This window comes from Anolis sagrei, chromosome 11, assembly GCF_037176765.1.
Source record: "Anolis sagrei isolate rAnoSag1 chromosome 11, rAnoSag1.mat, whole genome shotgun sequence".
In the NCBI taxonomy this organism is placed as follows: domain Eukaryota; kingdom Metazoa; phylum Chordata; class Lepidosauria; order Squamata; family Dactyloidae; genus Anolis; species Anolis sagrei.
The window spans coordinates 31,005,978-31,018,974 of NC_090031.1; the positions used below are offsets into that span (position 1 = coordinate 31,005,978).

A 12,997-nucleotide genomic window follows, 5' to 3' on the forward strand; every position below is an offset into this window, starting at 1 on the left:
TCCAGCCACATTTCTCTGTGGTTTGGGGTGAGGATTGTGCCTCACTGGCATCATCATTGCCGACCTGCTCCTGGTAAACCGGCAGAAACCCCTCTGGCTTGCCAAAAAAGAATGGTTGCATTCCTTCTCTGGACGGACGGTTTCACTTTCTGGCTCCACATCAATAACCGCCGAACATGGCCAGGAACTGTGAGACTACTACAGATTAAATAAATAGAAACCCCCTTAGTGGCTTCTTCTCTAGCAGTTCATTTAAAAGCCATTTGTGATGCTCCAAATGTGCCCGGGACAAACTGAACCGAGGAGGGATCACTTCATTATCGGAGCAAATAAGTCAGTCACACTTCATCGCTTAGCTATTTTAACCCTGCCCTTTCTTCCTTCTCCGCTGGATTCTTCTTTGTACTTGGCCACCAGCAGAGCTGTGTTCAGCTAGCTACACAGGCCGTGCGCGGAAGCAGCAGGCGCAGCCTGAGACATCTACATCGGCAGCCTGGTTTGGGCATCTCTCTCTGGAACGAAGGATGGGAGTGTCATACGTCAGGGCAAAGGAGAGACCTGCTTGCAGGACTGTCCGAAAGCATGTCATTGTCTGGGATGAATAATAATAATAATAATAATAATAATAATAATGCAAAGACTCTGGCGCAAACCAGTCAAGGTGCTCCCTGTGGTGATTGGCATACTGGGTGCAGTGCCTAAAGACCTTGGCCTGCACTTAAGCACAATCTGCACTTTATATTCTGCCCTGGGTGCAGTGCCTAAAGACCTTGGCCTGCACTTAAGCACAATCTGCGCTGACAAAATTACTGTCTGCCAGCTGCAGAAGGCCACCTTACTGGGATCTGCAAGCATTATTCGCCGATACATCACACAGTCCTAGACACTTGGGAAATGTCCGATGTGTGATCCAATACAACAGCCAGCAGAATGATCTTGTCTGCTGTGGACTCATCTTGTTGTGTTTCAAATAAATAATAATAACAACAACAACAACAACAATACACTTTATATTCCGTCCTTCTCCCCTAGGGGACTCAGAGCAGATTACAGTATTTACATACATAGGCAACCATTCTGTGCCTTTACAGTCACATACAATAAGACCTTGAAGGAGCTGGGGGTGGTGACGGCCATCAGGGAGCTCTGGCATGGACTGGTCCATGAGGTCACGAAGAGTCGGAGACGACTGAACAAATGAACAGCAACACAATAAGACACACAAACACAAACAAAGGCAGAGGCTTCTCCTTTCATGTCCGGCTTCTGACGACGGTGCTCATCTCTGGCGCTGGGGAAGTGCTTTTTCTCCATTTTCAAGCCGAGAAGCCTGCTGGTTGCGTGACCGGCAAGATTGCTTGGAGCGTCTCTTTGCCTTTTCCCACCCAAGTAGTACCTATTGATCAATTCACCTTTGTATGTTTTCGAACTGCTAGGTTGGCAGGAACTGCAGCTTTTTTTTTTGTCGTGTCAGGAGTGACTTGAGAAACTGCAAGTCGCTTCTGGTGTGAGAGAATTCGCCATCTGCAAGGATGTTGCCCAGGGGACGCCTGGATGCTTTGATGTTTTTACATCCTTGTGGGAGGCTTCTCTCATGTCCCCGCATGAGGAGCTGGAGCTGATAGAGGGAGCTCATCTGCGCTGTCCCCGGATTCAAACCTGTGACCTGTCGGTCTTCAGTCCTGCCAGCACAGGGGTTTAACCCACTGCGCCACCAGGGGCTCTGGGTGCAGTTGACAGGTGGGAACTCACCCTGTCTTGCAGATTTGAACTGCCAACCTGCAGATCAGCAGTTTATTTATTTATTTATTTACAGTATTTATATTCCACCGTTCTCACCCCGCAGGGAAGTCAGGTCAGATTACAATGTACATATACATGGCAAACATTCAATGCCATAGACACACAACATATATAGACACAAAGAGGCTATTTAACATTCCAAGGTATTCTGGCTACCAGTTCAACTAACCTTCAGGCCAGCAGTTCAGCAGCATAAATGTTTAACCCATTGCACCACCAACGCTCCAGAAGTTGCATCTGCTCCCAATCCACACACAAAAGCCAACAAGAATATCCATTAATGTCTTTCTTGAAGTCATCCTTTGGGGCATCGGAGGGCACAGAAGGCCCTCCCAGCATGAGATGGCCATTTCTGCTGGATTGACTACTATGTTTCCAAACCTTTAAATGAATATCAGTGCCTTGATGCAACAGCTCTCCTCCTTATCAAAGTGGACATGTCGTAAGACCATCAGTGGATGCCACTGGGAGACCTTGGGCAAGTCACATTCTCAGAGGAACAAATCCCACCAAGAAAACCATGTGATAGGTTGGCTTTGGGTTGCCGTAAGTTCGAGAAGACTTGAAGGCACACAAGAACAAGATATGCAAGGGACTGGAATAATAATAAAGCAGTTTATTTATATTCTGCTTTAGCTCCCAAGAAGGACTCAGAACAGATTACAGTATGATAACAATCGCTATGGACAAACTTGGTGGAGTCTTCAACCACAGAATTCATCTAGATAAGGCGATAAGGCCTTTAAGCATAATGTTTTTAACTGTATGCAATTATTGGTTTTATTATGTATGTTATTATGTGCACATGGAGGCATCGAATCGTTGCTGGCTAGAAGCCGCCCTGAGCCCCCCCCCCCCCCCGGCTCCCCCGGGGAGGTTGAGAAGGGCAGGGTACAAATATTTGAAATAAATAAATAATAATAATAATCCAACTCAATAATCCAACCTCCCTGTATGTAAATCTTTGTCTTGTCTCCAAATATTATTTTAGTCTGAACTTGAGAGGATCTATCTAAGGTGCTCCAATGTCATTTCCTCCATTGTTTCAGCACCTCGGAGAGCTCTCTTAAAGTTTGCATTGAAGCGGTGGACTGGCCCATCAGTCCCCAGTTGCAGTGCTTGGCCAGAATCTGTTTTGCGGTACATTGGGAGAGGAGAACTCACCAAGGTCTGGTCAGGCATGCTCCATTTTGGGCTGGAGATGGAATAGGTGGTGCTAAAGCCAGCCCTGCTTTTTCCATCAACCGTCTCGCTCCACCCAAACCCTGCAACGGAGAGCTGGAGGAGGACAGGTTGCTGTAAATCTGCACAGACAGAGCTTTGGCTGGAGATGCAAGCGCTGGGTTCTGCCAGTCCAAACCCGCTCTTGGGATGAATGGTTCCCCAGGTAGCTCATTCCCAGCCCTGTGTGCTTTTCTTGGTCCGCCTCAAACAATGCATTCCAGTTTGGCAGGAGACAAACATCCCACAAATTCCATTTTGCTCCGACTACACTTGCCTTACTTGCAGTCTCTTTTGCTTTGGGAGGTGGTTCTTCCTTTGGTATGAAGCTTGCAACCCATATTTTCTTTTCTCCCTCCTCCTCTCTCTCTCTCTCTCTCTTTTGGATCCTCTTGTCCCAAGCTTTGCCTTGCCAAGAGGTTGAGAAATATGTTTTCATTAAGAAAATTAAACTGACGAGTCGCTGGCATGTCGCTGGCGGAGGCCAAAATGCAGCGGCTCATAACCATGATGAAATGTCAATACGTAGCCAAAAGAAAGCTTCACAACCAGTGCTTTTTCCTGGAAAAGGGTGCAGAAAGTTGGCAGGATCCCACGCCTTGTTGACCCGGCTGGGTCTGTTTTGCCAAACGCTACCAAAAGCCTTGACGGAGCGAGCTTTGGCTGAAGCGACACCTAGGATCAGATGCGGGTCCTAATTTGTTATTCTGCAAAGAATTCCGGCTGTATATATTACGGCCGTGCCCAAGCTCCCTCTATTTATTTTAGAGAGCGATTCGAAAGAACATTATAAACTCCGACTTGTCTCCTCTCTATGAATTCCATATGTTGAAGCTTAATTTTAAATGCCATTAAAAAGCACTTAACATTTACAGTATATTTGATCTCGGCTCCCTGAGCAGCCTGGATGCTCGACGGTTTGGAAAGTAAGACAGAAGAGAAGTCGTTCAAGATGTGGGGCTCATAAAGATCCTTGCAGAATATTAAAAATACTCCAAAGTGCCATTTAAGACAAAAACTGGTTTGGGGATGGCGCTTCTTTCTCTCTCGATGGCAACCCTAATTTGAAATAACGAAAAGAAATGTTGTCTTTCGGGTTTGGTACCGTTTCTCTTTCCCAGCATCGGAATTTGTTCAAACTGAAGGACGCCTCTGTATTTATCCAGGTGCTTACCTGTGTCCAATGCCGAGAGGGAAGGGTTGTTGATGAATGGGAACCAAAGATGGCCGTTTGGGTAAACTGCCCCCTTTTCGAGTCCGCATTAATTACACGGTAAACACCTTGAATTTATGCGGGGCGTCAACAAAAAGAGCCAATTCAAAGGGCTTCTAAAAGGAGCCCATTTTGTGGACTCCTGCCCAGGCGGCTGCAAAATGGCCGCTCAGACGACAACGGCGTCTCCCTCCACAGATGGACATTGTCCTTCCGTCTCTCCAGGACCGTCTTTCTATCTCATTCATTTTTGTTCATACAACTCTCTCTTTGTGAGGATACAGGTTGGGGATCGCTTGCCCATCACGTTTGGGACCAAAACTATTTGGGATCTCAGATTTTTAAAAAGTTTTTTTTTGCGTATTTCTATCTACATCAAGCAATATTTTGGGGATGAGACCCAAGTCTAAGCATGAAATAACATCTACATTGGAAGACATCATCTGGAGTTTTGGAGTTCAGTGCTATCTGTATGCAGATGACACCCAACTCTACTACTCCTTTCCACCTAATCCGGGTTTTAGCACAGCTGGTTAATTACCAGCAGCAATAGATCTTACCAATTGAAAGGTTGGCAGATTGAAACCCAAATTGAGGTGAGCACCTGACCTTCAGACCAGCTTACTGTCCACCTCAGCCAGTGTTTCTCAACTTTCCTAATGCCGCGCCCCCTTAATACAGTTTCTCATGTTGTGGTGACCCCCAACCATAACATTATTTTCGCTGCACTTCATAACCAATTTTGCTACTGTTATGAATTGTAATGTAAATATCTGGTATGTAGGATGTATTTTAATTCACTGGACCAAATTTGGCAGAAATACCCGACATGTCCAAATTTGAATACTGGTGGGGTTCAGTTGATTTTGACATTTGGGATCGGTAGTTGCTGGGATTTATAGTTCACCTACAATCAAAGAGCATTCCAAACTCCACCAATGATGGAATTGAACCAAACTTGGCAGACAGAACTCCCATGACCAACAGAAAACACTGGAAGGTTTTTGTGGGCATTGGCCTTGAGTTTGGGAGTTGTACATCCAGAGGGCACTGTGGACTCCAGACAGGAAACAATCAGGGCCAGGTAACACCACTCAACAAAGGATTCCCCCAGGCAGGAAGCACCCAGGCTTTGAAGCTGCAAGGGCATTCAATGCTCATCAAATTGGCCTATAGCAACATTCACACTTGCCTACAACAGACAAGAGTTCTTTCTCTGTGGGCAATGCTGCTGTGTTTGGGGGTCCCTATAGAGACTTGTCCATAGCTGCATGGTATACCTCCCAACAAAGGATTCCCCCAGGCAGCAACAACCAGGCTTTGCAGCTGCAAGGCTATTCATTGCTAATTGAGGTGGCCAATTGTAACACTCACACTTGCCTCCTACGGACAATAATTCTTTCTCCCACCCTGAACATCATTTCACAGATATACCTCACTTGCCTAGTTTCCAACAGATTTCACAACCTCTGAGGATGCTTGTGAGCGAAATGTCAGGAGAGAATGCTTCTGGAACATGGCCAGACAGCTCAGAAAACTCACAGCAACCCAAAGCTGGTATCCATTGGACCATCACAAAGGAAAGGCATCACTATCTCAATTTTGGAGCCTTTTGAGTTTTGGTTCCGCCGGTACTAGGTCCAATTGGGTTTCCACTAGCAGTCATAGCCTTCTTTTTCAAGGGGGAATTTAGGAAGAAATTGGCCTTGCTCTCAAGGTGTGGAAGCAAGGAAAAAGTGACACACGGGGCGAGGGCTCCGCATGGTTTCTGCCCAGCTCCTGGGCTGTATTTTTTGGAAAGGAGAGCGTGTGTGACATCGCGACAGGGCCTATGACTCTTCTCTCGGAGGAACAGTTTGAAAACATCTCCGCATTACCTCATGGAGAATTATTGAGAAATATGTGGTCGCAAGGCTCTTGGAGTAAAGGCTACACATTGTTCTGCTCTAAATGGAGTTTTAGAGATTTTGGAGGGAATGACACTAGCATGCGGGTGACTTTCATGCTCCACAATTACGATCCCCATTGCAAGGGTCATATTTCCTATGCTTTTATGGCTACAAGGCATTTCCAAATGCCTGTCCTTCCAAGCTGTACAAGGGGCGTTCATTAAAGATTTCCCCTGACCCACTTCTATTTATCACAAGACGCTGAAACTGCCCATATGTAATGCTATAAGTCTCTATAGGTTGTGTACCAGTTTACAACTCTGAACTGCTAACAGTTTTGATTTTACAAGTGCGGAAGTGGAGTGATGTTTGATAATGGACCCAATGGAATACAGAGCAGTCCTCAAGTTCCTTTACCTGAAAGGCCGCACACCAAAGGAGGCGTTTGATGAGATGAAAGAGTTTTATGGGGATGATTTCCCCATCATATGATGGAATCAAGAACTGGCATCGTCCATTCCATTGTGGTCGGACTTTGGTGGAAACATCTCCAATTCCAGGGCGACCCCACTCTGCTATTGATGAACACACCATCCAGCAAGTGGAGGACGCCATTTTGAAAAATCGTCACATAACCATTCTCCACCTAGCCCAAAATGTCAAGATGAGTGTGGAGTCCATGGAAAAAAATCACCCAAGACCATCTTTACCTGCATAAGGTTTCCGCTCGCTGGGTCCCCTGGCTGCTCACACCTTTCCAGAAGCAGGAATGAGACGAATGCCCTCAGGTTCTCTTGATGATGTGCCATAGAAACCAGGAGGACTTTTTTCACAGACGGATCACATAGGAGGAAATCTGGGTCCATCACTCTGATCCTGAGACTCATGTCCAGTCGATGCAATGGAAGCATCATGGCTCACTGCCTCCACAGAAGGCATGTGCCCAACTCTTGGCAGGCAAGGTCATGCTCACAGTATTTTGGGACCAGTACGGAGTAGGATGGATGGGTTTCCTAGCAAAGGGGACCATGGTCACTGGGGCAGCCTAAGCTTCACTACTGCGGACATTGTGGGAGGCCATCCAAACCAAGAGGCGTGGCATGCTCACCAAAGGTATCCGCCTTCTGCAAGACAATGCGCCAGTTCACAACTCACCTGTTACCCGAATGGAAGAAGCATGTTCCTGTGGCTTTGAAATCTGACCAGATCCCACTTATTCACCTGACCTCGCACCATGGGACTTCCATCTCTTTCCAAGAATGAAGTTCTACCTTGTCTCCTGTGCTATGCTAATAATATAATATAATATAATATAATATAATGTAATATAATATAATGTAATGTAATATATTGTGTATATACATATAATATTTATAATATTATAATGTAATACAATGTAATAATAATATGATATTATAATTATATATTTTATATTACATGTAATATTACTAATATTACAATATAATGGTATAGTATAATATAGTAATATACTGATATTATACTATGCTAATAATATAATATACCGTATGTATATATATCTTGTAAGCCGCTCAGGGTCCCCTTCGAAGTGAAAAGGGCAGGATATAAATGTCGTAAATAAATAAATAAATAAAATTTATGAAGGGAAATCCTTTTTCAGATGATGAGACTCTGATTTCTGAAGTCACAAAGTGGCTTTTGGAGCAACCCATTGCCTTCTACAAGCAAGGTGTTTATAGTTGATTAAAAAGATGGGAATAGAGTGTGTTCCTATGGAGAGAAGGACTCATAACTGGGCCAAGTTTCATTGCTCTCAGTCCACAGAAAGTGGGTCAGGGGAAATCTTTCATGAATACATGGGATGACAAATGTATTTTCTAGTAATGACGCAGAGGAGTGTGTGTGCTGTTGGCTTCTCAGTATGGGTGTGATGCTAATGTTTTCCCTTTCTTCTCTTCTTTCCCCAAAGGAGGATGTTTCCAAGTTACAAAGTGAAAGTCACTGGGATGAACCCCAAGACCAAATACATCTTGCTGATTGATATTGTCCCAGCTGATGACCATCGGTACAAATTCTGCGACAACAAATGGTGAGTGATCATTACTAGAATGGAATTGTTTTTGAGGCACATTCAGGGGATAACAACTGGTGTTTTGTGGTGCACAAACATGCAGAGAGGTAGGAATTATCACATACTTGCATGAATGTTATAGGCTATATTGCTGCTATAATGTGGTCCAATATTTGGAACTTTTGTGTGTTGGCCAAAGGCATGAGCATGGAAAGCACCAAGAGATCCTGGCCTCTCAAGGAATTGCCCAGCTATCCAGGAAATTATTGTTGATTTTTAATATATTGTATGTTACTTTGGGTCCCATGCTGGGAGAAAAGTGGAATATAAATTAAATAAAGCAAGCAAAGGGCCCTCCATTGCCATAGGTTTTGCATTCAGAGTGTCAACCAACCACGGCTCAAAATACAAACTGAAAAGCAAACCTTAATGCATTGTCCCCGATGGTGCAATAGGTTAAACCCTGGTGCCGACAAGACAGCTGACCGAAAGGTTGGCGGTTCAAATCCAGGGAGTGGGGTGAGTTCCCATCTGTCAGCTCCAGTGTTTCATGTGGGGACATGAGAGAAGTCTCCCACAGGAAGGTCAAACATCTGGATGTCCCCTGGGCAACATCCTTGCAGATAGCCAATTCTCTCACACCAGAAGCGACTTGCAGTTTCCCTAATTGCTCCTGACATGAAAAAAAATTGCTTTTAATAGGGCCTCGGTTGGCACAATGGGTTAAACCCTTGTGCTGCTGAACTGAAGGTCAGCAGTTTGAAGTAGTGGGTTGGGGTGAGCTCCTGCTGTTAGCCCTAGCTCTTGCCAACCTTGCAGTTTGACAACATGCAAATGTGAGTAGATCAATAGGTACCACTTTGGTGGGAAAGTAATGAAGGCGCCCATATAGTCATGCCAGCAGCAAGACCAGGAGGCGTCTACAGACAACAGGATCCTTGGCTTGGAAATTGAACAAGAGCACTTCCTCATGGCCAGAGTTGAGTGTTAGAAAATACTACCCAAAATAATAAAGCAGAACATACAAAAACAAACAGGATTCTTAAAGTTGAGCATCAGCTTATTAGCAAGCAAAGTGTGGAGTGCCGTGTGATGTGACTGTAAAGAATTCAGAGCTTAGGCAGGCAAAGATGCAATCTTAAAAATCACAAAAGGGTGAGTTTTACAATAATATTTACAATAATAAGAAATAACCACATTTCTTAGTAATCCAGAACTGGGTCTGAGCTACCTCAACACCCATCTCTTCTAAGGTTTTAAAGAGAGGGAAAAACTCAATCACACCAGCAGAGAGAGGTCTCAAGGCACACAGCACATATTCTCCATACTAAAGTGTAAGAAGGTAGAAGTCAGGTTCAAAAAACTTACAGTAGAAAAGTATCCAGAAGCCGGAGATGAAAGGGGAACCCTTTATCTTTCTTCTTTGTATTTGTGTCATTTATCTGTATTAAAGGAACTGAATGTTGTAATCCGCTCTGAGTCTCCTTGGGGAGGTACAGTGGGATATAAATAAAGTGTATTATTATTATTATTATTATTATTATGATTATTTGTCTTTCTATATAAAGGTCACTATTATACTATGCCACTGTATATAATAGGACTTATGCATCCATGGACTTGGGTACCTATGAGATGCCCTTGAACCAAACTCCAGCAAATGTCACAACACAAAACGTTTTCCCTTTGCTCTGTTTATAGGATGGTGGCAGGAAAGGCTGAACCTGCGATGCCCGGCCGGCTATATGTCCACCCAGACTCCCCAGCTACCGGGGCTCACTGGATGCGCCAACTGGTCTCTTTCCAGAAACTCAAGCTCACAAACAATCACCTGGATCCTTTTGGACATGTAAGGAGCATTATTATTGTTGTTGTTGTCAATTTGTTGCAGTTCTGCATCGTAATGTAAATATCAGATATGCAGGATGTATTTCCATTCACTGAACCAAATTTGGCACAAGTATCCAATACACCCAAATTTGAATACTGATAGGATTGGGAGGGGGGGGGGTTGATTTTGTCATTTGGGAGTTGTAGTTGCTGGGATTTATAGTTCACCTGCAATCAAAGAGCATTCTGAACTCCACCAATGATGGAATTTAACCAAGTTTGGTACACAGAACTCCCATGACTAACAGAACATACTGGAAGTGTTTGGTGGACACTGAGCTTGAGTTTTGGAGTTGTAGTTCACCTACATCCAGAGAGCACTGTGGACTCAAACAGTGGTAGATCTGGACCAAACTCAGCATAAATACTCAATATGCCCAAATGTGAACACTGGTGGAGTTTGGAGAGTTGTAGTTGCTGGGATTTATAGTTCACTTACAATCAAAGAGCATTCTGAACTCCACCAACGATTGAATTAAACCAACCTTGGCACACAAAATGCCCATGATCAACAGAAAATACTGGAAGGGTTTGGTGGGCATTGATCTTGAGTTTTGGAGTTGTAGTTCACCTACATCGAGAGAGCACTGTGGACCCAAATAATGATAAATCTGGACCAAACTTGGCACGAATACTAAATATGGCCAAATATGAACATTGGTGCAGTTTGGGAAAAATAGACCTTGACATTTGGGAGTTGTAGTTGCTGGGATTTCTAGTTCACGTACAATCAAAGAGCATTCTGAGCTCCACCAACGACAGAATTGGATCAAACTTCCCACACAGACTCCTGGGTTTGCAATGGAAGTGAAACAATTGCATGGTCCATTCAATGCAAGAGAAATTGGGGCCATTGTGTATCGCATGCGGTGAAAGTGTTTTGGATGCCTCTCGATTCAATGTGAAAGGAGAAACCAGCAGCTTTTCCATGGCAGATTCTGCAAGGAACATTCATGAGCCCTTAAAACTTAAGACATCCTTTTAAGCCACCTCTGATTAAAGGCAAAATCCCTCTTAGGCGAAGACATGAATTTATGTATTTCCAAACCTTTACATGGAGGGAGATAGTCAGCCTGACATAAGCTCTGATTTATGGAGTTGTCTTGAGGGCGATTAGGGATCTAGCAAGCTTAACTCTTTTGACAGATTTTGGGCTTCTTTTTTTGAAATATTCTCATCATTATTATTATTCTATGCCTATTTCTTCTCTCTTTCTTTGGAGGGAGAAGAAGGAAAGTGTTTTTTTAAAAAACACACATGAGTATAAAAACGCTGACACAACCAAACCATGTCCATTAATAACACCAGGTTTATTTAAGCTGCGGCAGATCCAACTGCTGTTAGAAAATGAGAATCAGTCCTTCAAAAATGCCACTGGATGGGAAATCCCATTAATGTAGCTTCACAAAGGTTTCGGTCTGGCTTCTTACTGCCTGGGGGAATCCTTTATTGAGAGGTGATTAGTTGTCCCTGATAGTTTCTTGTCTGGAGTTCCCGTTATGGGTGTTGTTCATAGAATCATAGAATCAAAGAGTTGGAAGAGACCTCATGAGCCATCCAGTCCGACCCCATTCTGTCAAGAAGCAGGAATACTGCATTCAAAGCACCCCTGACAGATGGCCATCCAGCCTCTGTTTCAAAGCCTCCAAAGAAGGAGCCTGCACCACGCTCCGGGGCAGAGAGTTCCACTGCTGAACAGTTCTCACAGTCAGGAAGTTCTTTCTAATGTTCAGATGGAATCTCCTTTCTTGTAGTTTGAAGCCATTGTTCCGTGTCCTAGTCTCTTTATTTATTTGATCTTTATTTATTGTTATAATTATTTATTTATTATTATTTATTTACAACATTTATATGCCGCCCTTCTCACTCCAAAGGGGACTCAGAGTGGCTTACAAGACATATATTCATACAATATATTATATTATTAGCATAGTACAATATCAGTATTATATATTAGTATATTGTACTATACCATTATATTGTAATATTATTAGTAATACTAGCCGTCCCCTGCCACATGTTGCTGTGGCCCAGTATGTGTATATGTGCTTTGTGTGTGTATATATTTGTGTGTTTGTGTATATATATGTGGTTTTGCTTTTAAGTCCCTTCCACTGTGTTTTTCAGTGTTTTCATGAGTGATGGTCACTCGTTGGCCTGATATGTGTATTGTGTCCAAATTTGGTGTCAATTTGTCCAGTGGTTTTTGAGTGATGTTAATCCCACAATCCAACATTTTTATTTATATAGATTATACATGTAATTATATTACGTGTAATATAAAATATATAATTATTTTATATTACATGTATGATAAATAATATACATGTAATGTAATTATATTACATGTAATATAAAATATATAATTAAATATAATATTATTAGTGCTCGTATTATATTGTATTACATTATAATATTAATATTTTATGTATATACAATATATTATATTACATTATACAATATATGCTATTGTATTATTAGCATAGCACAAGAGACAAGATGGAACTTAGATTATTTTAGAGGTTTTTAATACTGGTATCTTTGTTGTCGTGGTTTTTTATTTTTCATGTCAGGAGCGACTTGAGAAACTGCAAGTTGCTTCTGGTGCGAGAGAATTGGCCGTCTGCAAGGACGTTGCCCAGGGGATGTTGCCTGGATGTTTTGATGTTTGACCATCCTTGTGGGAGGCTTCTCTCATGTTCCCGCATGGGTAGCTGGAGCTGACAGATGGGAGCTCATCCGTGTTCTCCCTGGATTCGAACCTGTGGGTCTTCAATCCTGCTGGCACAAGGGTTCCTATCTATGGATATAAAAGCTTGCCATGCAGGTGGATCAGGAATGGGCACTCCTGATGCAATTTGTCAGAAGGGGGATTAATTTTATAAGGAGAGCTATTCCTGACAGTTCCAAAAATTGGGAGAAATTGGGAGA

At 43.2% G+C, this 12,997-nt stretch overlaps 1 protein-coding gene across 3 annotated transcripts in view; it reads left to right on the top strand.

Annotated features, from left to right (window-relative positions):
- The window catches only part of TBX4 (T-box transcription factor 4), a 99,345-nt gene that overhangs the window by 56,120 nt on the left and 30,228 nt on the right, over positions 1-12,997 (top strand). For all 3 annotated transcript variants that reach the window (XM_060756798.2, XM_060756796.2, XM_060756797.2), the window contains 2 exons: positions 8,075-8,194; positions 9,878-10,025. In XM_060756798.2, the coding sequence (XP_060612781.2) occupies positions 8,075-8,194; positions 9,878-10,025 (268 nt within the window). The remainder of the gene's footprint in view (positions 1-8,074; positions 8,195-9,877; positions 10,026-12,997) is intronic.